This window comes from Colobus angolensis, unplaced genomic scaffold (genome assembly GCF_000951035.1).
Source record: "Colobus angolensis palliatus isolate OR3802 unplaced genomic scaffold, Cang.pa_1.0 Scaffold394, whole genome shotgun sequence".
Lineage (NCBI taxonomy): Eukaryota > Metazoa > Chordata > Mammalia > Primates > Cercopithecidae > Colobus > Colobus angolensis.
In genome coordinates, this window is record NW_012117310.1 from 2,596,672 (window position 1) to 2,623,163 (window position 26,492).

General features: G+C 36.2%; 1 protein-coding gene across 2 annotated transcripts in view; it reads left to right on the top strand.

Moving 5' to 3' along the window:
* PPP1R9A (protein phosphatase 1, regulatory subunit 9A) overlaps window positions 1-26,492 on the top strand; it is a 398,730-nt gene that overhangs the window by 219,453 nt on the left and 152,785 nt on the right. For both annotated transcript variants that reach the window (XM_011955092.1, XM_011955093.1), the window contains exons 3-4: window positions 4,251-4,383; window positions 13,753-13,873. In XM_011955092.1, coding sequence (XP_011810482.1) covers window positions 4,251-4,383; window positions 13,753-13,873 — 254 coding nt within the window. The remainder of the gene's footprint in view (window positions 1-4,250; window positions 4,384-13,752; window positions 13,874-26,492) is intronic.

Below are 26,492 nucleotides of genomic sequence, written 5' to 3' on the forward strand. Positions count from 1 at the left end.
GGATTGCACTGGGGAGTTATACCTGATATAAATGATGAATTGATGGGTGCTGACGAGTTGATGGGTGCAGCACACCAACATGGCACAAGAATACATATGTAACAAACCTGCACGTTATGCACATGTACCCTAGAACTTAAAGTATAATAAAAAAAAAAAGAAACCAATAAAATCAAACACTTTTGAACGCTTTAAAAAAAAAAAAATCTATTCTTATGGATGAATGCATAGTATATCCTTGTTTTAATTTGCATTTGTTTAATTTTTAATAAAGCTGAGCATCTTTACATCATTTATTGGACATTAGTATTTCTTCTTCAATTCTCGATTTCCTTTACCTACTTATACATGCAATTGTTTGAGTTGATAAAGCCCTTTATAAATTAGCAATATTCATGTTTCATCTAAATATTTGGTCATATTTTCTCCTAATCTGTGAGTTATAACTTCATTATGGTATATTTTAGTGCTTAGAAGTTTTTAGCCTTCGTTTTTAATCAAATTATTTATTTCCTTTAGAACTTCTAGGATCTGTGAATTTCTTTCTAACCTGTTAGCTAAACATTGTCCCAAATTTTCTTTTGGCATTCTTTATATATTTATTTATTTTTGTTCTGAATTGTATTTTTCTTCGTGATATAAGTAGGAATATTTTTCCGGTAGATATCTAATTCTTTTCATAATTTATTAAATAGACCACTCTAATTTGAATAGAAAAGAAGAGGAGTGGAACAGAATAGAATATAAAAATGAATGTATCCCAGAGCTCAAACTACATTGCCTTAATAAATGAAGTTTTATTATGTGTTTTGATATCCACTAGGGCCTGATTCTACCCTTATTCTTTTTCAAACTGCTTGTTAGTTTCCATGAAAAATGTAGGTAGGATTTTATTTTTTATTGCCCTGAATTCATAAATTAACTTAGGGTAAACTGATATTTACAGTTATTTAGGAATGTGGATGTCTTCATAATATTAAGGATTTTAATCCTGGAAAATAATATGGCATTGCACGTTCTTCAGGGCTTTTTGTACTCATCACTTAGTTTTATAGAGAGAAAAATTCTTGTATATTTATGGCTGGTAATTACTAAGTATTGTTTTGATCATTTTGTTGTATTTTCTAAATTGTTTTTGTATATAGGTATTGAGTTTTAAAAGTTATATCACTTTACTGAACTGTTATTAGTTCTAATAGTTTTTCTGTTAAAGCTCTTGGATTTTCCAAGTAATCAATTGTTTAATCTACAAATAACGACTTCTGGCTTTTCTTTTTCAATAATTTGCAGCATTTTCTGCATGCCTACTTAATTTACAAGACTATGAGTAAGCTGAAGATGAAGAGTATATTACATTATTTATTTTCTTTTTTTTTTTTTTTGAGACGGAGTCTCGCTCTGTCACCCAGGCTGGAATGCGGTGGCGTGATCTCAGCTTACTGCAAGCTCTGCCTCCCAGGTTCACGTCATTCTCCTGCCTCAGCCTCCCTAGTAGCTGGGACTACAGGCGCCCGCCACCTCGCCCGGCTAATTTTTTGTAGTTTTAGTAGAGATGGGGTTTCACTGTGTTAGCTAGGACGGTCTCGATCTTCTGACCTCATGATCTGTCCACCTCAGCCTCCTAGAGTGCTGAGATTAAAGAATGAAATGGTGGCATAGTCATCTCATTGCTAGATGTCTCAAAAATTATACACGGTATCATTTTCCAATATGCAGTCCTACTGTTTTAGGTTTGTTTTATTTAATTTCAGAGTACCCTCAAATGAACTTTATAAACTAGCCCAAACAGGGAAGAACATTTTGATATCAGAGTGTTTGGATTCCTGAAAAAAAAAAAAAAGTGGCGAAGGAGTTATTTATTTGAAACAGTTCTTTCATATTTACTTTATATATAGGCACACATATACATGTTTATTTACCTACTAGTACTAGTGAAATTGAGCAATGTTCCAGAATGAATACTATTTAAACCACTGTTTTGCAGTCATAAACCTGGACCTATTAGCAGAAGTAGAGATGTGGTAAATATTAATGAATAATTTCCAGTCATATCTGCCAGTGATTTCCAGGAAGCATGAGACCCAGATCCAGCTAACTCTTATTTTGTGTGTAAAGCTTGCTCCTATAGGCATTTTCCATTGCAGTATACTCAACTATCAATGTTTTCCAAAAAACTATAGATATGTGTATGTGTGTGTATATATATTTTGGTCTAGGGTCTTATATTTGAAATATACATTCCTTCTCTTCCGCACTCAAATATGTGAATTTCTGTTTATTTTTCAAGACTCAGGTCAAGTATCTTTGCTTTCACAAAATTCTTTACTTTCTCAGGAAAATTAAAAAAAAATAGTTGGTATATTCTACTTTTATATCAGTTACCACATTATGAACTGTAAGCTACTAGAAACTATTCCTTCTCCAGTACCTAGCACGATGTCAAGCATAAGTTTAGAACTGTAAAATATTGTTGAATGAATAAATGTGAATAAGCAATTACTAAAAAATATAAAAGGAAGTGAAAGATCAAAAGAGCTGTCTAAGAGAAAGTTATAAGTATGACAATTTGAAAATAATATTAGGCCAGGTGTAGGGGCTTAAGCTGGTAATCCCAGCACTTTGGGAGGCCAAGATGGGAGGATTGCTTGAGCCTGGGAATTCAAGACCAGCCTGGGCAATATAGTGAGACCTCGCCTCTACAAAAAAATTTTAAAATTTAGCTGAGTATGATGGCATGTGCCTGTAATCCTAGCTACTCAGGAGGCTACAGTAGGAGAATTACTTGAGGCCAAAAAGCAGAAGCTACAATGAACCTACCACTGCACTCCAGCTTAGAATGCAGAGCAAGACCCTGTCTCAATGAAAAGAAAAAAAGAAGAAGAAAAGAAAAAGAGAAGTATTAGCATGGGAAACATGCTAATATTTATGAAATATTGTGAAAAGAGAAATAAAAACACCAACCCCATACTATGGAAATGTGCACTTTGATGCCATAAGGTTGACTATGGTAGAGAAACATGGTAGAGACCGAAGAGGGATCCAAGTGACACGAGGATATGAAAACATGTTGAAAGTCAGGAGGAAAAACAGCCCACTCAGGTACAAATCCTACAAATCACACTGTTTTGAAAAGCATATACCATTAGGAGCCACATTACATCTGCTCCTATATATGCATATGTATTCTTGGTTTATAAGTTACCATATGTAGAATATAGGAATTACTTGTTTTCCAATAATATAAATGTAAAGTGTCCATAGACCAGCAGGGCTAGCTTTGTAGGAAATAGACATAATTTCTTTAATCTTTGGCCCTCTGTTCTGCCTTCTGTTTTTACTGTATCTTTTTATAAGTATTATTTTAAAGGCTAATCCTAGACTGTACAATTTTTGAGAGGACACAGTTTCTTTAGACACAGTTTAGATGCATAATAATTATTGAATTTAATTGAAAATGCCAGTGTTATGTATAATAATTGGACTTGCTGAATTATACATGTATTTCTTTCATATATTTCTTCCTGTATTAAGAGAGGGGTTGGACAACTACTTCAGTTCCTTTTAAGATAAACATTTCAGCAGAAATAAGGACAATCAAGTTTCTTATGGCTATATCTGAAGGCCACATTTAGTTGTCTTTTAAATGATGTAGGTAAGAAATAAACAGCTGTCAGTATCCTGTTTGCTGTACAGCTCTTGAGCGATATTTTCATAATAATTTCATAGAAAGTTTCAATGATGATTTAATTTAAATGTATGTGCAAGTAAAATGAGGGATGACAAACAAGAGCCCAGGACAGTGTTAGAATGGAGATCAGGTTCAGCGATCCTGTGATTGAGACAGCATGATAATACTGGCACACTGCTACTTCAGGGCTAGAGGTTTAGTTTGGTTATTTGCTTAGGTAGCTTCAAGATGCTTTACCTTAGTTTTATTGGGAAACAGCAGAGCATTGCAGCTAATATGGTATATTCTGATTCTATAAAAGGCGATAAATATTGCTATTCACCTAATGTGTTCTGTGGCTACTTTGTCTCTTAAAAGTGGTACTATCACTTATACATTTTAAAAATTAGTAAGTTACTTTTATACTGACTCAATTTTCCTTTTCTTAACATGCTAATTGATTTTAAAGACAAAACAGTTGTTTAGAAGAAATTCATCATGTGAATGTTTAAACTTACATAGTTTGGGATACTTGGCAGTTTCTTTTTTTCTATATTATCCTCTTGTTGGCCTCTTATTACAGGTTTTCAACACATACTCCAATGAAGACTATGACAGGAGAAATGATGAAGTTGACCCTGTGGCTGCTTCAGCTGAGTATGAACTTGAAAAACGTGTAGAAAAGCTGGAACTTTTCCCAGTGGAACTAGAGAAAGGTTTGTGAGTGCTACAGTGTTAATATCATTATGTTGCTATGTTAATAATACAGAATTATTTTTCCAAAGTGTAGCCTTTTTTCTAAGGATTGGATAAAATTTTAATTCTCACAGAGGATCTTATGTATTAAGTTTCAAAAATAGTTGATATGGATTCTGAGTAGATGGTGGATTGAAAGTTTTACTCCCAACTGAAACCCATCTATCTTAGCTGGCTGGGATGGTGGTTAGGACCAGGGAGGTATGAGTGAGGCCTAATGCTTTGTTGGTATTCCTGGAAAGGGCTGCTACAGCTGAGAGCCCAGAAAGAGCTGGTATATGAGAGCTTGGGGCAAATGGTTGTTTTCTTTTGTTTTGGTGGATATTTGGAAAATTATGGAGATTTTTAATGAAGGCAGTAGAATCCAGGGAAATTTTAATAGTAGGGCTACATCCTCTCCATCTCTGAGGGGAGAAGGTTGAAAGAGAGCAGGGAGAAGAGGGAGCAGAAAGGCATCCTTCTGATTTCTCTCCCTGGACTAACTAACACCCTGCTGACTATAGTTACTGCTGACCCATGGGATCAGAGATTGCTATGTAAGATATAAGATGGGCACCCAAGAACTGAACTGTCACTCAGTGAACGGAGAAATAATACCTCTGAGAGATCTTTGAAAACAAAAGAGTAGAACAAACACATGATAACTTGAATAACAAGAAAAAAAGAAACAAAAACCTACCCAAGGATATTCAAGCGTGGTTTAAAAAAAGACATTTGCAAATGATGCCTCTAACAAAGGACTAATATTCAGAATCTATGAGGAACTCAAATACTCAACAACAACAACAAAAAAAGAAACCCATTAATAAGTGGGCAAAGGACACGAACAGGTATTTCTTAAAAGAAGACTTACGAGCAGCCAACAAACATGAAAAAACACTCCACATCGCTAATCATCAGAGAAATGGAAATCAAAACCACAATGAGACACCATGTCACACCAGTCAGAATGGCTATTACTAATAAGTCAAAGACAGCAGATGTTGGTGAGGATGCAGAGAAGAGGAAATGCTTAGATACTGTTGGCGGAATGTAAATCAGTATAATCTCTGGAAAACAGTGTGGAGATTTCTCAAATAATTGAAAATAGAACTATCATTTGACCAAGCACTCCCACTACTGAATATCTATCCAAAGGAAAAGAAATGATATCAAAAAGAGACTTGTATGTTTAACAGAGCACTATTAAATGGAAATAGTCTTGGAAATAGCAAAGTCATGGAATCAACCTAAGTATTCATCAATAGATGACTGGATAAAGAAAATGGAGCATATATACACTATGGACTACTGTGCAGCTATAAGAAAGAATGAAATCATGTCTTTTGCAGCAACATGGTTGGAGCTGGAGGCCAATATCCCTACATGAAATAACTCAGAAACACAAAATTATTTGCTGCATGTTCTCACTTATAAGTGAGACCTAAACAATGGGTACACATCAACATACAGAGCAGAGTAATACACACTGGGGACTCCAAAAGGTTACCAGGGTGGGACGGGGATGGGGCTTGACAAATAACCACTTGTCGTACAATGTGAACTATTCAGGTAAAGGTTACAATAAAAGTCCAGACCTCACCACTATGCAATATATCCATATACCACACCTGCACATGTACTCCCCTGAATTTATAGAGATTTTTAAAAAGACATTATTGAACAACTTAGCAACAAGAACAAATTACTTGATTTTGAAATGAAAAATTTCACCAGGAGAATTGAAAAGGTTAATTGTTGTTGAGACTTAAGTTGGCAATCTAGAAGATGACGTTTAAGAGATGTTCCAAAAAAGAATTCTCAAATGACAGAGCAAAAATCCAAGAAAAGTCATGAAAGAGCCCCAATATATAAGTTGTAGGCAACAGAAGGGAAAAATGACAATGGAGAAGGATAGACTAATAATAATCATAGAAGAAAAATTTCTTGTGCTTAAAAAAAGTGATCTGAGGCATATATCAGGAAGAGCTTATCCATTTGTGAGTGAGAAGGCTGAATAACCCCAAACTGATCCCACACTGAGGCATAGCCTGGGAAAAAATCCTAATGTTCAAAGGTAAAGTGAAAAATCTTAAAAAATTCCAGGCCAAAAAATACCCAAGCAAACAAACAAGCAAAGATACTTGCAAAGGCAAAATAATTAGACTAGCATCAGACTGCAACACTAGAAGCAGGGAGATGTAGAAATAATTTTACATGCCACTGAGGGTAAAAAGGATGGTGATCCAAGAATTCCATATCCATCCTGGTGAAAGAAAGACATCTGCTGCTATCTAAGGATTTAAAGAACACATTGCCTACATACTTTATCTGAGTAGTTTACTGTCCCAGTTTAGCAGGGAGGGAGGGAAACAAAGAGCAGCTTGTTCAAAACAGCAAAGGCAAGGAAAAAAGACGTGAAAACTATTAAGTATTAAACATACAATTGCTTAAATGAAAAAGTGTGAAGAATACTAGTCATATTACATCAAACATGACTGACAGATTACTCCTGTTAAAAGACACTTTCATTTGGGGTTAAAGTGAATTAAAGAGTAATGCTTACATTTTTCATACATTTTTAAATGTAAAAGCCATTCTTAGCCCATGGGCCATACAAACACAACTGGGCCATCATATTACTTATTTTAGTAGTAGCAAAAAAATGAGAACAATCCAAATATTCATCAGTGGTAGAAAGGGTCTATAAACTGTAGCATACCTAGGCAATAAAATATTACTCAGCAGTGAAAGTGGAGGTGCTACAGTTCATGCAGTAGTATGTATGATTCTTAACATGTTATTGAGGGAAAGTAAAAAATAGCAAACCACAGAAGAAGACATTTAGTGTAATATAATTGCATTTACTTACATTTCAAACCAAGAAAATTAAATAACATACTGTTTTGGAATACACAAATGAATAGCTTTTAAAAAGTAGTATTAAAAAGTAGGCAATGATTAACACAATGTTTAGTATAATGGTCACTGAGGAAAGAGTCAGGGAGGGATATATAGTGGGCTTTTATGATGTCGGTAATATTCTGTGTCTTTGTACGTGGATGTTTGTTTTATTTTTATTGTTTAAACATGATGTTTTGTAGATAAATATTTGCTTAAACTCATTTGTATATTGCCATATTTCGTACAAAAAACTAAACTAGATAAATCAAACTAGAAGATAACCAAATCAAATACAATTATTGGGGATTTCAATATATTTCTTTCAGAACTGGACAAATTTATGGACAGAAAACAAAAATCAAGGAGTAGGTTAATATAATGAACTCTATTTCAAGCTGTATTTTAAGAGAAAAAGTTTTATCCTTTGGAAAAAATTTTAAAAGTTCCTTTAATATGAGAATTTGGAAATTACATAATACATTCCTAGGTAGATATTTGATTGAAGAGAAAATTAAAACTCATATCCCAAACCATCTTGGAAAGGATTAAACTTAAAAAGTCTGTAGCACACAGCGAAACCTTTACTTAGAAGAAAAGCTATATCCTTGATTTATTTCTTTAAAATAAAAAAATTTAAAAAGTAAACAACGGGCCTATCTTAGAAATCAGAAAAAGTAAACCAAATAAACAAACTAGCAAGGAAGAGTAGTATATGTAAAAACAATATTAATAACATAGAAAGGAAAATCTAATAAAATAAGGTAATACAAATCCTTTTCATTGAATACATCTATAAAATATATCAATCATAATACTGAGTGGTGAAAATTGAAAGCAAATTTATGCAAACTAGGAATGGAAGACAAATATATAGTGTTACTAGAAAAGATCAGTCAGTCACTGCATTTCTTTGTCAAATGAGGTGAATGCCCAGAAATAATTTATGTCTTAACAAAATTTGAATTACCAGAATCAACTTTAATAAAATAGACTAATTGCCATAGAAGAAACGAGAATGGCAACTAAAGATAAAACATTAAAATGTCATCAGAACTGGATGATTCTATTGTACCTTTAAAGAACACATAAAATCAGTGTTATTTAAACTATTTTAGATCATAGATGATGAAGGAAAACTCTTCATTTCATTGAAATACCATGTAAGTTTACATCCAAAACTAATGTACTACAAAAAAGATTGCTATGGTACAACTACAATTGTGAATATATATTTTAAAATTCTAAATGAAATAAAATATCAAATAAAGAAATAGTTAAAGAGAAAAGGCCAGGTATGGTGGCTCATGCCTCTAATCCCAGCACTTTGGGAGGCCGAGGTGGGCAGATCACGAAATCAGGAGGTTGAGACCATCCTGGCTAACACATGAAACCTCATCTCTACTAAAAATACAAAAAATTAGCCAGGCTTGGTGGCATGCACCTGTAGTCCCAGCTACTCAGGAGGTTGAAGCAGGAGAATCGCTTGAACCCGGGAAGTGGAGGTTGCAGTGAGCCGAGATCGCGCCACTGCACTCCAGCCTGGACGACAGAACGAGACTCTGTCTCAAAAAAAAAAAAAAAAAAAAAAAGAAAGAAAGACTCATTAAGATCAAATGGGGTTTTAGATACAAGGATCCAGAATGGTTCATTATTCAGAGATTTATCCACATAAAATTTCAAGGAAAAGCCGTTAAATTTTTAAAATTTCATGTCAAATTGATATGAAAAGATGTCAATTTGGTAACATTTACTACTTGAAAGACTCTGTAAATTATCACATGATGGAAGCTGCCTAAATTTATGCAAACTGTAAATTTGCAATACGAACAGAATTCTATTTCTAAATTGAGTAAACACTAAAGATATTTTAATTAAAACCAGAAATCAAATTTGTAATGCCCTTTAAATGAAATGACCAGTATAAATAACAGCAAATAAAAGATGAAAAGCATCACCTTTTGCTGATATATTCATATCCATATATATCTAGAAAACCAAATCGATTTTAATTTAAAATATTAAATTTAGTAAAATAATTTGTGGAGGAAGAGGTTACATCCAAGATATGTATAAAAATCTTTTTTTTTCCATGTAATCACATTAAGAATTTAGAAATGAAAATGGGAAAAATATTTGATTTGCAGTAGCACCAAAACAACAAAATATTTATTACTAAGAAAAACATGGAATTTATCTAAATAAAGTAATAACATCTTTTTGAAAGACATTTCAATTTGAAAGCAAATTGTAACCATATTCTTGGATGAGAAGACTCCAAATAGAACTGCCAACCAAGTTGGATTGGGAGAGGAGAATTGCAAAAACCAGTAATAAATTTTTTTGGTAAAATTTAAGTCTGGAGAAATACAGACTTAAGTATGAAAAAGAATATGAATGACTTAATTTACCACATATCTAAATATAATGTAAAGCTTTTGTAATCAGAACAAATTGTATTCAAATGGCAGTTGATCACTGGAACAAAATAGAAAATCCAGAAAAAGATGTTAGTATGTGTGAGAATTTAATATATGACACCCATGATATTTCAGCTTAGAAGTAATTGTGTGCTTTATAAATTGTTCTTGCATAACTGAGCATCTATCTGGAAGAGTCTAAAGTTGGACACCTTCGTTATAGCATAGGTAAAAATAAATAACTCTACATGGGTTAAATAATAACATATTGAAGATGTCGTAAAGAAAATTCACATGATTGCATGTATCATGTAGGCTTGTGGCAGAAGAGGCTTACCCAAAATGGGAAACCAGAAGTTAGAAAATAAGCTTTGGGCTCCACAGTATGACAATAGTGTCTTCCACAATGACATAGTCCCACTGACTTTGCCATCATTTTATGGCTGTTTTGCCTTAGTGCTTTGCTTGTCCCTAGGAATGTATAGAGAGGAAGACAGGGTGCAGCTGGGTTCTTGATGGGGCAGCCACAGGAGTAGTAAGTGGCCTTTAAGGATGAGGTTCCAGACTTCACTCGTCTTAGAGAAAGCTGTACATAAATAAGATGCTGGAGAACATCTGTCTTCTGGTCTCTGTGCGTTGATTGTGCTCTTTCTTGTATTGCCCTTCAGTCATCATGTTGTCCTTGTAGGTAATTTGCATTAGAATTGAGGATGGCTTAAGTTAATATTGCTTTTTCTGCAACTGGATTTTCAGCTCTGCAGATCTGAGTAATTTTCCAGTTAAAAGCAATGAGAGGAGCAATGGAAGGAAGAAAGAGAATTCTACCAAGATGTGAGTCTAGGCAGAGAAAATGGATTTAGAAACCAAGAAGTAATTTTCACTCAAGATAGTTGCAGGAAGAAATTATTTAATGGTGTGACAGTATGGAGAGTTCACATTTGAGAGGAGCCCTTTGTACAGTAACGAGTATGGGAAAGTTTGACTCACAGCTCTACATTGGTTTGACATGTGATAAGTTATAATGAAGAGAAACCCTGTGAGTGTAATGAAAGTGAGCAAGAATTCAGCAAGAATACCAATACATATATACACCAGAGATTTCATACAGGAGAGAAATTCTGTGGTATTTTTCAGCGTGGAAGAGGCTACTTTGATCATCTCTTAAACAACACAAGAACAATACACTGAGGGGAAAAACGTACATGGATGTAAACACTATGGGAAGGCTTTCAGCAATCATTCATCCTTCATCAGTGTGAAAAAAAATTCATTTTCTTGAGAAACCCTATGAATGTGATGAATGTGAATAAGAATTCAGCCATCTGCTAACCTTGTACACAGAAGAGAATTCATGGTGGGAGAGAGGAAAACCCTATGCATGTAACCAGTGTGGGAGAGCCTTCAGCACACATCTAACCTTCATGTACACAAGAAATCTCATTCTGTGGAGAAATTTTAAAACTATAATGAATGTAGAAAGTCTTTAACAAGATAAATCCTCTTGATGAAATCAGTCTTTATACCAGAGAAACAATTTGAATAAATAGGAGAAATCACATGTATATAAACATTCTAAATGTAATGAATGAGGAAAGTCTTCAGAGATTATTTATGTTAGTCAACATTAAAGTTTTCACACTAAAGAGATACCTATACCTAGAATCAGTGTGGAAGTGCCTTCAGCAGGGGTTTGCATGAGGAAGCTCATCCAGGGGAAACACTATAAAGATTCCTTTAGCGTACAGCTGAGCAAACAAATCACACTTTTGCCAAGTGACATCTTTTAAAACGTGTATAGAATAAAAATGTAAGATTGTCAGATGTACTTGGAAATACTTCAGGCATAAGTTGGTGGTAAGTAATAATGTATGAGATGAACCTTCATCCAAAGAATACTAATTACAAGAATCCTGACTGGGTGTGGTGGCTCATATCCATAATCCCAGCACTCTGGGAGGCTGAGGCAGGAGATTGCTTGAGCCCAAGAGTTGAGACCAGCCTGGGCAACATGATGAAACCGTCTGTACAAAAAAAAATACAAAAAATTGCCCAGATGTAATGGCACATGCATATAGTCCCAGCATCTCAGAGGCTGAGGTGGGAGATCACCAGAACCCAGGAAGTTGAGGCTGCAATGAGCCATGATGACGCCACCACACTCCAGCCTGACCAACAGAGTGAGACCTTGTCTCAGAAAAAAAAGAAAAGAAAGAAAAAAAGAAAAAATACTTAAGAAAGTAAAGGTTATTGCTGAAAAGTCTTTTAAAAGTGTCATTCTGTTGAGTATATGGACCAGTATCTCTTTAATAATCCAGTGCTGTTGATTAATTAGTATTTTTATGCTACTAGTAAAGCATGATTACAAAGACTTGAGACTATCAGAAAATAACCTTGAACTTTAACTAAAACATGTGGCACACAAAATAGTGTATCTTTTATATATTCACAGAAAGGACAAATGGAAATATGGATAAACACGTGATTTGTAAGTGAATTAAAAAAAAAAACACTGTTACGCAGTATTGTTCATAGGACCAGTAAAATGGAAACAAAAGTGAGTACCTATGAATACAGAATGTTTGGATACATGATGATGCCATCTCACCATGAAATATTATTCAGTCGTTAGAATAATTTAGAGCTATGAACATTGAGGACATTGATATCCATGACATATCTTTTTTTATTTTTTATTTTTTTGTCTTTTTTTTTAGACAGGGTCTCGCTGTGTTGCCCATGGTGGAGCGCAGTGGCATGATCTCAGCTCACTGCAACCTCTGCCTCCCAAGCTCAGGTGATCCTCCCACCTCATCCCCCAAACAGCTGGGACTACAGGTGCGCCCCACCATGCCCAGCTAAGTTTTCTATTTGTAGTAGAGACAGGGTTTCACCATGTTGCCCAGGCTGGTCTTGAACTCCTGGGCTCAAGGGATCCTCCCACCTCAGCCTCCCAAAGTGATGGGATTACAGACGTGAGCCACTGTGCCCAGATGCTTCATTGGTTTTTAAAAAGTAAGCTGTAAAGAAAAATAGTTATAATCTCACTTGTGTAAGCAAATAACAAGGAAAAACAAGCTATATATATATATACACACACACATACATGTGTATATATATTATATACACACACATACATGTGTATATATATTATATATACACACACACATTCATATATGTCTAAGTGAATGTATGTATGTATTATAGTTGTTGATGAGTATATATTCTTGGGTGTAGAAGCACAGAGGAAAGTACTCAAATACACACACTATCTTTTTTTTTTTTTTTTTTTTTGAGACAGAGTCTCACTCTAGTACCCAGGCTGGAATGCAATGGCACGATCTTGGCTCACTGCAACCTCCGCCTCCTGAGTTTAAATGATTCTCCTGCCTCAGCCTCCAGAGTAGCTGGGACTACAGGTGCCTGCCACCACACCCAGCTAACTTTTTGTATTTTTAGTAGAGACAGGCTTTCACCATGTTGCCCAGGCTGGTCTTGAACTCCTGGCCTCAAGCCATCCACCTGCCTCAGCCTCCCAAAGTTCTGGGATTACCAACGTGAGCCACCGCGCCCAGCCACATGTACTATCTTATTAACATGAATAAACAAGTAAAGAAGAAAAGACCATATAAATGAAGGAGGAATTCCAGATATGTTGTGATCACATTTATTTAAAATTATATGTTTGAATGTGTGTACTCTTACGCCTAAAATAATTCATTGCATTGTTTAGAGAATCTAGGTTTTAAGGCAGAGTGACTATTCAATAACAAAGTTGTTACCTTTTCTTGAGACCACAATGCATTACCAATAGTAGTAGTAAAATGATGCTAAATGCATGGGCCTTTTGGAGGATCTCATTAGATACCCTTACTGCCTACCTTAGAAAATAATTCTGCTAAGGCAAGCATGTTATTGTCCTATCCATAAGGAAAAATAAAATTAGAGACAGCAAATAGTTCTCACCAGCTAATTGCAGACTAGTGTAAAACTTAGGTTGTTTCACCTCCCCCCTTTTTTTCTTTTTAATAGATGAGGATGGTCTTGGTATAAGTATTATTGGAATGGGTGTTGGAGCAGATGCTGGACTTGAAAAGCTGGGAATATTCGTGAAGACGGTAACAGAAGGTGGTGCTGCTCAACGGGATGGCAGGTAAATTAAGGACTGTTGTTAATAACTTAAAATCTTTAGGGAACTTTCCTGTAAGTTTCCTTCAGTTGTAGCTTTTTGCTTTTGTTTGTTGATTTTTTAGGACAGAATTTCAGGTTTCTCAGATATGAGAAATCTTAAAACACTTAAATTATTTTCTGATATGCAGGCAAAATATCTGCTTTCTTTAATTTTTATTAGGTAAATGAGTGGGTAGATCTATCAGTCTATACCTGTCTTTATCCATATATCTATCTGGTGGGAACTGGGTAGCAACATGGGTGTATATAGTTGAGAATGTGTGCTATGGAGGTCAGCACATAGTTTCACTTCAGAAATATTGAAAGAAATGATAGTAGTTCTGGCATCTTAAAAAATGAAACAGGTATATGGTAAGTTAGGGACTTTAATTCTGTATTGTTGGCAATTCTGAAGGTCAGTGTTTCTCCAAATACATTTATGTAAAAACACAGATTCTTGGGTACACCTAAACCAGTAGAATTAAAATCTCCAGTAGAGGGGTCTGGCAGTCTGCACCTTGGATAATTCTAGTACACAACAGAGCATCCAGATAATCACTGTTTTGTCTTAGCTTTCATAATCTCAAGCTCTATCTATCTATCTATCTATCTATCTATCTATCTATCTATCTATCTATCTATCTATCTCAGGCCAAGATTTTGATTAACCCTCATACTTGGCTGTTATATATCAGGGTGGGGCTAGAAGAAGGTGGTGTCTTGGTTTGTTTTGTGCTGCTGTGGCAGAATACCTGAGACTGGGTAATTTATAATGAACAGAAATTTATATGACTCGTGGTTCTGGAGGCTGGGAAGTCCAAGATTAAGGGGCCACATCTGATGAGGACCCTGCAGGTGAGTCATCCAATGGTAAAAGGTGCAAAGGCCAAGTAAGAGAGAGCAAGAAGGGCAAAACTTGCTTTTATAACAAACCCACTCTCAAGGAAATAAGTCCATTTCCACGATAGTGACATTAATCTACTTGTGAGGGCAGTGCCCTATGACCTAATCACCTTTTCAAGGTCTCACCTCTTCACACTGTTGCATTAAGGATGGTTTTCAACACATAACATTCAAACCATAGCAGTTGGCAATATAATAAAAGTAGACCCAAATGTCTGACTGCTAAATTCAAAGAAATAATTATGTTGTTTTATGTACATTTAATGATGAATAGCTTTAAATTATTTTATGTTTAAGTATGTATCATTTGACCATCTTATCAGGAAATAATAAAGCATGTTGGAAAGAATTTGTGAATCTCTGAGGAGACCCAGAGCAGCACTTTTTTTTTTTTTTTTTTTTTTGAGATGGCATCTCGTTGTGTTGCCTAAGCTGGAGTGCAATGGCATGATCTCTGCTCACTGCAACATCCACTTCACAGGTTCAAGTGATTCTCCTGCCTCAGCCTTCTGAGTAGCTGGGACCACAGGCGTGGACCACTACGCCCAGCTAATTTTTGTATTTTTAGTGGAAACAGGGTTTCACCCTGTTGGTCAGGATGGCCTTGAACTCCTGACCTCAAGTCACCTCAAGATCCACCAGCCTTGGCCTCCCAAAGTGCTGGGATTACAGGTGCGAGCCACTGCGCCTGGCCCGTTGTTTCTGTTTTAATCCTAAAAATGCATATTGATACCCACTGATAGTTCTCAAAGAGAGCTAAGTTGATTTATGTAAATAGAAAACCACACCTTATTACATCTTCTTTTCCATGAGGTTAGGCATAACATCTTAGTTAGTAGCTTTGTTTGTATTCCTATAGCACTTAGTATAATGCTTTGCATAGAGAAGGTTTGAAATAAATCTTTTGAGTGAACATCCAGCTGACTACATTTAAAACAAAGAATGTGGGATGTGACTATCTTGTGTCTTAAAGTAACTTACTAACAGTCTCCCTCCTTTTCAGAGTAGTTAAGGAAATAACCTCTTTGTGCCCCTTTAATAAATTACAGATAATGGTGGTAGTATTTCCAGTTATTAATTTACCACCTTTCTTCCAAGAGAGCTAAAACTTGTTTGTAAAATATATCTCATTTCTTATTAAGTTTGATGAAAATTTTAGATGGTGGGAAATAATGCTACAGTTAGTATTCAAACATGCTTAATTATTATGAACCATCCAGAAAGCCAAATCAAAGTACAACTTGATTAAAAGAACAAAAAGTCAGAATATTTTACATTCATAGCCATGTAACAGGTGTCCTGAAAGAGAAAAGAAAGAAAAAGAAAATTTTGCACTTAGTAGTTAACCAGTTCCTGTTGTTCTAAACATAGACATAGTTATTTTTCCCTCAATCGTTTTAAAATTAGGGTTTTTTTTCTATTAATCTATTTACTAATTATTTATTCTTCTACATGGTTTCATTATTTATAACTATATTAGAACTCTGCTTTACCAGTCACGGTGTACATTTATTTCCTCAGTTCTTTTAAATGAGTATTTTCCTAGTATGCTAATCCTGTTGTTGTTATAATAGGTGTTTAATAAATGCCTCAGTGAATATATTAAGACAGGCAACTTGAGCCAGGCGAGGTGGCTCATGCTTGTAATCCCAGCACTTTGGGAGGCTGAGGCGGGTGGATCACCTAAGGTCTGGAGTTCGAGACCAGCCTGGCCAACATGGTGAAACCCTGTCTCTACTAAAAATTCAAAAATTGACTGGGCGTGGTAGTGGGCGCCTATAATCCCAGCTACCCAGGAGGCTGAGGCAGGAGAATCGCTTGAACCCAGGAGGTAGAGCTGGCAGTGAGCCAAGATTGTGCCATTGCACTCCAGCCTAGGGGACAGAATGAGACTCAGTCTCAAAAAAACAAAACAAAACAATAAAAACTTGATATGATGGAATGGACAGAATCTTTAAGATAATGTAACCAGGAGCCTTCATTCCATTCCCTCTACTTATCTTCTGGGGATATTGAACAAATTACTTACTTAATTTTCATGTTGTCTGCATTGCGGGTTGTGGTAAGCATTAACTAAGTTTGTGTGAATAAGCATTAACTAGGTTTGTGTGAATAACCTTCCACAGTGCTATTTGTATATATGAAACTGTTCTTGAACCAAGTTAAGAGTAAGCTTGAAACTTAATTTAAAAAGTAGTTATTATGGGAAAAGCCTCGTGGAAAACTATTAAAGGTGTACAACGTAAGTACAGAATCAAAATTTTAGAGGTCACAGAAACTTCAGAGTTCTTATAATCAACACATTTTCTTGTTTATTAATAAGAAAGTTGAGGGTGGTTGTATATGTGCATATGTGTGTGGGTATAAGAAAAAGAAAATAAAATAATGATTATACTTACAACAGATTTATATCTTTTAAATTATGATTTCCACCACTACTGGTGTGCTCATTTGCACAGTGTTTACTATTTACTGATGTTTACTATTTAAAAGGTATCAACATACAAAAATTATACAAAGTGCACTTCCTCTAGTGAATAATACATTTTAAGTTATATATACTTACTGATATAGAAAAATATTCCATTAAGGATTTACAAAATAGTATGATTGATATGATGCCATTCTTATGTAGGGTATATATTCTATTTCTTCTTTTCTCTCTCTTTGTTCCTTTTTGTCCTTATCTGTCAGTCATTCTCTTTCTGAAAAAGCCTAAAATTAATACATACAAAAATGTTGAATGGCTCTAGTGTATGGATTTAAAAAAATTTTGGCTGGTATAGAATATCAAATTTTGTAGAGAATATATACGACTTGTGTATAGTTTCTCAAAACTAAAAATGATAAGGTTTCCACCCCAAGGAAATTACTCATCAGACCTCATTTATTGATGGAATTAAAGTTCTGGGTTAGATATTCTGTAAGGTAGTTCCTTTTAGCCTTGAAAGGATAAGATTCTTTTTTTTTTTTTTTTTTTTGAGACAGAGTATTGTTTGCTAGCTTGCTTTAGATTCTTAATAACTCTTTCTATTTAAGAAAATTTGTTTCAATTTGATCTCAGATTTAGTCATACCTCCTTCAAGGAATATTAAATGAGCACACATGTATATATATAGAACTTTTTTTTCTCCCCCTCCTCCCTCCTTCCTGCCCCCACAAGAAGCTTTTTCATTGTGATTGTTTGTATTCCTGCTTAAATGGCTTGTAAACTCTCACCACATTTTGAGTACTTTAAAAAATTTGTCCTGGGTATTTGTCCTCCTGAGTTTATCCAGTATAGTTGAAAAGTGTTGACCCTTCATCATTCTTTGATATTATCTCTTACCTTCAAAATTTTCTTTTGTCAAGCTTTTCATGTATGTACTTTCTCCTTTGATGCCTTAAACTTAGAGGGTGCTAAGTAAATATTTGTTGAATGAGTGAATACTTGTGCTTTAATCACTTTTTATTTTTATTTTTTATTTTTAGAGGCAAGGTCTCACTGTATTGCCCAGGCTGACCTCAACCTCTTGGGCTCAAGTGAACTCCCCACCTCAGCCTCCCAAGTAACTGGGAGTGTAAGCGAGTGCCACCATGCGGGGCTTTTAATCACTTTTTTTTTTTTTTCTGAAATATTTGCATTGTTTATTACAAGGAGTCAATTATGTTATAAAGCTTTAATATTATCTAATCCTTTTAAAATTTTATTTTAATATAAAGTTCTCTTCTGAAACATATGTGTTTAGAGTGGGAATACTCAATATTAAATAGCCATGGCATCAAGTGAAGGAACATCCTACTTGTATTTAATGCATCCATCTTCCCTGCCTCATAAGTGTGAGGTGCTAGCTATAGTAATCTCTTAGTACAAGAGGATTGGTGGATTTTTTTTTCTTAGCAAAAATATTAAGAAATCTGGATTTCTTTACAGTAACTGTCAGCATTTCAACTTTTTTAAAATTTAAGTTCTAGGGTACATGCGCACAATGTACAGGTTTGTTACATATAAGAAAATGTGGCACATATACACCATGGAATACTATGCAGCCATAAAAAAGGATGAGTTTGCGTCCTTTGTAGGGACATGGATGCAGCTGGAAACCATCATTCTTAGCAAACTATCACAAGAAGAGAAAACCAAACACCGCATGTTCTCACTCATAGGTGGGAACTGAACAATGAGATCACTTGGACTCGGGAAGGGGAACATCACACACTGGGCTTATCATGGGGAGGGGGGAGGGGGGAGGGATTGCATTGGGGAGTTATACCTGATATAAATGATGAATTGATGGGTGCTGACGAGTTGATGGGTGCAGCACACCAACATTGCACAAGTATACATATGTAACAAACCTGCACGTTATGCACATGTACCCTAGAACTTAAAGTATAATAAAAAAAAAAAAAAAAAAAGAAGACATTCATACAGCCAACAAACACATGGAAAAATGCTCATCACTCGCCATCAGAGAAATGCAAATCAAAACTGCAATGAGACACAATCGCACACCAGTTAGAATGGCAATCATTAAAAAATCAGGAAACAACAGGTGTTGGAGAGGATGTGGAGAAATAGGAACACTTAATCACTTTTGAAACCTTTACTTAGGCTTATCGTTTTTCTCTGTTTTGTTTTTGTGCTACCTGCCTTTTACAGAGTGGCTTATAATTTAGTTGAATGACATGACAGTCATTTCTATTTCCTGTTTCATTTCTAAATTTTTAGTAAAATAATATTGAATATACTGACTATTAGTTTTTGTTGTCATAAATGTAATTTTTGGGATTGCACACAGGACACATTCACACACTAATGATTTTCCAGTCCTCATTCATGGTTCCTTAAAGCAAAATGAGTTTCATAAAAGCAACTCAAAATGCTGAATTGTAGAGTAAATCACATGGATGGTAACTGACAACGGATGTTAATAATAATGTGCTAAATTAGAGGCAAATGAAAAATCCATTTTGGATCCACTTTGTTTTTGGGTCCTGTTTTTGTTTCACAAGCTTTTGCTCATCATCATTTTCAATCACTGTCCTTTTCAATTTTACTGGAAGAGATACCAAATATGAAATTAAGGTTCTATGTAGTTTATCCTCATTCAAGTATTGGTTTTTAAATGATTTTAATTGTTTTTTCCCCCCATCTTTTGGGATATACTAACATATACAATAGATAAAGAGTCCCATTCTTTTGCTTATTGAGCAGCAAACTTACCCCCTCTTAGGACCCATCTTTGCCTGAAGTACCCTCTAGCCTAAGAGAACCCTGGATGGAAACTTGTTTTAATTGATTCTGTCATGGTTCCCCAGTTGATGGTTTCCTCTTGTGCACACACTCTCATGTTAGTCTTCTAATAAAATATTTTGCCTATTCACCCCTTAGATTTGGGCTATTACTGCTTTGGCATGTATTTTCACAATTTTCACATACATTTAAAACTTCAGTATCTAGGATTTTGAGGAAGATCTCTGTTGACCAAAGTTCATTAATGTTGCTCCAGCTGGTCTCCCTGTCATTCTTCTTTGGTGGCTTTGTTGACAAAAGCCCCGTGAGGTAGGGTTATTGTTTTTTCCCTTCCCAGAAACATTGTATCAATAAGTAACTATCCAGTAACATTAAACAAACCCTATAATAATCCAATTTATGTATTTTCATTAGCCTTATCCCTATCGATTCTGGCTTTCAGAATTGCAGGATCTCAGCAATATCATAGTGAGACTGAAGAAAAGTGCTGTTGTGCACTTTTGTTTATGGTAAGCACATGGAAACTGTTGAGAAACTGGCCAGGATGAGATGGTTTTTACAAACTAGCCAGGTATGTTCCCATAAATTCCATTCCAGTGGACAGTATTTCCAGGGGAAACAGGCTATTTCCTCTGCTATCCTGGAAAATTTTTGAAAAGTTTAGATAATCCATAGAACTGGTTATTCTTTGTAGTCTGGGATGGTCTGATACAGAGCTCTGTCTAGGTATTCTTTTGTTTTTAACCACTGAGAGTCTTCCCTTGTCTTTTCTTTCTGGGCTTTTCATTACAGCTAAGATTTGAGAGAGATTATCAGTGTTACTGTTCTATGAGTTTGCATCTAAAAGTTGTCTTCTCATGAGAAAAGATACAAGCAAAATGGATATTAGACACCAGAAAATTTTTCCCATCACAGTAACCATTTTTATATTTAATACTCTGCTAGCTCATGTTCTAGTGAGTTGTAGGAGCAGTCTATAATGGGAATAAACCTGAACCGCTGCCTTTTTAATCCATTATTCCCCTCATCTCCCACCCAGTCCTCTTTATCTCTCCCTCCTCTTCTCCCCATTTTTAGTTTCTTGAACTTGTCTCCACCTTAATCATCACAGTTTACCTCCATAAAAAGGTAAATTGAAAAGCCCCTTATGTAGCAAACTCCATAGAACTCCACTTCTCTTCCTCCCTCCCTCCCTCACTCACTATAAAAACATTGAAGATGGTTTTTATTTCCTTATTTTTTAATTGTTTATCAGATTTTCAAAATTTTTCTTTAATGAATGTATCACTTTGAAATGAGAAAAGAATTTAAATGGACATCCTTTTGACGAAAATAACAATCAAATATCATGAAGCTTTATTTGTCCCCCTTAATGTTTTCAGTATTAAGGTAGACAGGAAGAACTATGTAGAATCAGTATTTTAGTCATAGGATTCCTCTTTTTTACATTGATCTCTGACCTCTGAATGCAAAGAGCAAATCCAGCCAAAAGGCTATTTTTACTCTTTCTGTTGCATGGGATACTTTGCATCTTGTATCTCTTCTTTCTTCTTTTTTTCTTTTTTTTTTTTTCAACTTTTATTTTAAATTCAGGAGGTACATGTGCACTTTCGTTAACTGGGTATATTGTGTCATGCTAAGGTGTGGGGGTATGAATGATCCCATCACCCAGGTACTGATCATAGTACCCAATAGTTAATTTTGCAACCCTTGCCTCCCTCTCTTGCTCTTCCCTCTATTAGTTCCCAGTTTCTCTTGTTATCATCTTTATGTCCATGAGTACCCAGCATTTAGCTCCCATTTATAAGTGAGAATATGCAGTATTTGGTTTTCTTTTCCTGCATTAGTTTGCTTAGGATGATGGCCTCCAGTTGCATCCTTGTTGCTGTAAAGGACATGATTTCATTCTTTTTTATAGGTATATAGTATTCCATAATGCATATGTGCCACATTTTCTCTGTCTAGTCCACTGTTAGCGGACACCTAGGTTGGTTCTGTGTCTTTGCTGTCGTTAATAGGTTTGCAGTGAACATGCGAGTGCATGTGTCTTTTTGGTAAAACAATTTGTTTTCTTTTGGATACCTACCAGTAATGGGATTGCTGGATTGAATGGTACTTCTGTGTTCTTGAGAAATCTTTAAACTGCTTGCCACAGTGACTGAACTAATTTGCATGCCCACCAACAGCGTATAACCATTCCCTTTTCTCCACAGCCTCACCAGCATCTGTTGTTCTGACTTTTTAATAATAGCCATACTGATTGGTGTGAAATGATATTTCGTTGAGATTTTGATTTGCATTTCTCTGATGATTAGTGATATGGAGCATTTTTTAATATGTTTGTTGGCTGCTTGTATGCCTTCTTTTGAGAAGTGCTATTTATGTCTTTTGCCCATTTTTAAATTGGGTTATTTATTACTTGTTCAATTGTTTAAGCTCTTTATAGATTCTGGGTATTAGACTTTTTGTCAGATGCATAGTTTGCAAATATTTTCTCCCATTCTGTAGCTTGTCTGTTTACTCTGCTGATAATTTATTTTGCTGTGCAGAATCTCTTTAGTTTAATTAGGTCCCACTCATCAAGTTTTCATCTCTTTTCTGTTTTTTGTTTGTTTGTTTGTTTTGAGATGGAGTTTCACTTTTCTTGCCCAGGCTAGAGTGCAATGGTGTGATCTTGGCTCACTGCAACCTCCGCCTCCTGGGTTCAAGCAATTCTCCTGCTTCAGCCTTCTGAGTAGCTGGAATTACAGGCATCTGCCACCATGCCTGGCTAATTTTTGTATTTTTAGTAGAGACAGGGTTTCACCATGTTGTTCAGCCTGGTCTCGAACTCCTGATCTTAGGTGATCCACCTGCTTCGGCCTCCCAAAGTGCTGGGCTTACAGGCATGAGCCACTGTGCCCCATCTTTTGTTGCAATTTCTTTTGAGGACTTAGTCATAAGTTCTTTCCCAAGGCCAGTGTCCTAAATAGTGTTTCCTAGGTTTTCTTCTAGGATTCTTATAGCCTGAAGTCCTATGTTTAAATCTTTAATCCATCTAGAGTTAATTTTTTGTATACAATGAAAGCTAGGGGTTCAGTTGCATTCTTCTGAGCGTGACTAGTTAGCTATCCCAGCACTATTTATTGCATAGGGAGTCCTTTAAACCCTCGCTTATTTTTGTCAGTTTTGTCAAAGATTAGGTGTCTGTAGGTGATAGAGTTTGGCTGTGTCCCCACCCAAATCTCATCTTGAAATGTAAGTCCCATAATTCCCACATGTTGTGGGAAGAACCTGGTGGGAGGTGATTGAATTTTGGGGGTGGGTCACTCCTACATTGTTGTTGTGATAGTGAATGAGTCTCATGAGATCTGATGGTTTTAAAAAGGAGAGATTCTCTGCACAAGCTCTTCTCTTGTTTGCTGCCGTGTGAGACATGTCATTCATCTTCTGCCATGAATGTGAGGCCTCCCCACCCACATGGAACTATAAGTTTGATAAACCTTTTTCCTATATAAATTACCCAGTCTCAGGTATGTCTTCATCAGCAGTGTGAAAACAGACAAATACAGTAAGCTGTTACCAGTAAAGTATGATATTGCTGAAAAGACACCCCAAAATGTGGAAGCGACTTTGGAACTGGACAACAGGCAGAGGTTGAAACAGTTCGGAGGGCTCAGAAGAAGACAGGAAAATGTGGGAAAATTTGGAACTTCCTAGAGACTTGTTGAATGGCTTTGACCAAAATGCTGATAGTGATATGAACAACAAAGTCCAGGCTGAGGTGTTCTCAGATGGAGATGAGGAACTTGTTGGGAATGGGAGAAAAGGTGACTCTTGTTATGTTTTAGCAAAGAGACTGGTGTCATTTTGCCCCTGCCCTAGAGATCTGTGGAACTTTGAACTTGAGAGAGATGATGTAGGGTATCTGGCAGAAGAAATTTCTAAGCAGCAAAGCCTTCAAGAGGTGACTTAGGTGCTGTTAAAGGCATTCATTTTCAAAAGGGAAACAGAATAAAAGTTTGGAAAATTTGCAGCCTAACAATGAGAAAAGAAAATCCCATTTCCTGAGGTGAAGTTTAAGTCAGCTGCAGAAATTTGCACAAGTAACAAGTGGCTGGATGTTAATCTCCAAGACAATGGGGAAAATGTCTCCAGGGCATATCAGAGGTCTTCAAGGCAGCCCCTCCCATCACAGGCTGGGAGGCTTAAGAGGAAAAGTGGTTTCATGGGCTGGGTCTAGGGTCCCCATGCTGCTTGCACCCTAGGGACTTGGTGTCCTGTTTCCCAGCCATTCCAGCCGTGGCTGAAAGGGGCCAAGGTAGAGCTTGGGCTGTGGCTTCAGAGGGTGCAAGCCCCAAGCCTTGGCAGCTTCCATATGTTGTTGAGCCTGCGAGTGGACAAAAGTCAAGAATTGGGGTTTGAGAACCTTTGCCTAGATTTCAGAGGAGGTATGGAAATGCCCAGATGCCTAGGCAGAAGTTTGATGCAGGTGTGGGGCTCTCATGCAGAACCTCTGATAGAGCAGTGTGGGAGGGAAATGTGGGGTCGGAGTGCTCACACAGAATTCCTACTGGGGCACTGCCTAGTGGAGCTATGAGAAGAGGGCCACCATCCTCCAGACCTCAGATGGGTACATCCACTGACAGCTTGCATTCTATGCCTGGAAAAGTCACAGACACTTAACACCAGCCCATGAAAGCAGCTGGGAGGGAGGCTGTACCCTACAGAGCCACAGGGGTGGAGCTTCTGAAGACCATGGGAACCCACCTCTTATATCATGTGACCTGGATATGAGACATGGAGTCAAAGGAGATCATTTTGGAATGTTAAGATTTGACTGCTCTGCTGGATTTCAGACTGCATGGGGCCTGTAACCCCTTTGTTTTGGCCAGTTTCTTGCATTTGGGACAGCAGTATTCAACCAATGCCTGTACCCCCATTGTATCTAGGAAGTAACTAACGTGCTTTTGATTTTACAGGCTCTTACTAGGAAGTAACTAACTTGCTTTTGATTTTACAGGCTCTTAGGCGGAAGGGACTTGCCTTGTCTCAGATGAGATGTTGGACTGTGGACTTTTGAGTTAATAGTGAAATGAGTTAAGACTTTAGGGGACTGTTTGGAAGGTGTAATTGGTTTTGAAATGTCGGGACATATGATTTGACAGGGGCTGGGGCGGAATGATATGGTTTGTCTGTGTCCGCACCCAGATCTCCTCTTGAATTGTAACTCCCACAATTCCCACATGTCGTGGGAGGAACCTGCTAGGAGGTGATTGAATTATGGGAATGGGTCTTTCCTGCGCTGTTGTCATGATAGTGAATGAGTCTCACGAGATACGATGGTTTTAAAAAGGGGAGTTTCCCTGCAGAAACTCTTCTCTTGTCTCCTGCCATGTGAGATGTGCCTTTCACCTTCTGCCATGATTGTGAGGCCTCCCCAGCCATGTGGAACTGTAAGTCCAATAAACCTTTTTCCTGTATAAATTGCCTAATCTTGGGTATGTCTTAATCAGCAGCATGAAAACAGAATGGCATGGGGCATTATTTCTGGGTACTCTATTCTGTTCCATTGGTTTATATGTCTGTGTTTGTACCAGTACTGTGCTGTTTTGGTTACTGTAGCATTATAGTTTGAAGTTGGATAATGTGATGCCTCCTGCTTAGTTCTTTTTGCTTAGGATTGCTTTGGCTATTTCAGCTCTTTTTAGATTCTATATGAATTTTAACTTTTTTTTTTTTTTTTTTTTTTTTTTTTTTGTCTTTCAGGAGGTAGGTGCTGGGATCTATCTGAATTTTTAATTTTATGTATTTTTTCTAGTTCTATGAAAACTGACATTGGTAGTTTGATAGAAATAGTGTCAAATTTGTAGATTGCTTTGGGCAGTATGGCCAATTTACTAATATTGATTCTTCCAGTCCATGAGCATGCAATGTTTTTCCATTTGTTGTCATCTGTAGTTTCTTTTAGTAGTATTTTATAGTTCTTCTTATAGAGATCTTTCCCTTTCTTGGTTAGATGTATTCCTAGGTATTTTATTTTTTGTGTTTGGTATTGTAAATGGGATTTTGTTCTTGATTCACCTTTCAGCATGAATGGTATTGGTGTATAGAAATGCTACTGATTTTTGTACCTTGATTTTCTCTCCTGAAACTCTCCTGAAGTTGTTTATCAGTTTCAGAAGCCCTTTGGTGGAGTGTAGGGCTTTCTAGGTATAGAATTATATTGTCCATGAAGATAGTTTGACTTCTTCTTTTCTTATTTGGATATCTTTTATTACTTTCTCTTACCTGATTGCTCTGTCTAGAACTTCCAGTACTATACTGAATAGGAGTAATGAGAGTGGGCACACTTATCTTGTTCCAGTTTTCAAGGGGAATGCTGCCAGTTTTTTTGCTCATTCAGCCTAATGTTGACTGTGGGTTTGTCGTAGATTGTTCTTATTATTTTGAGGTAGGTTTCTTTTTTTTTTTTTTTAATTAT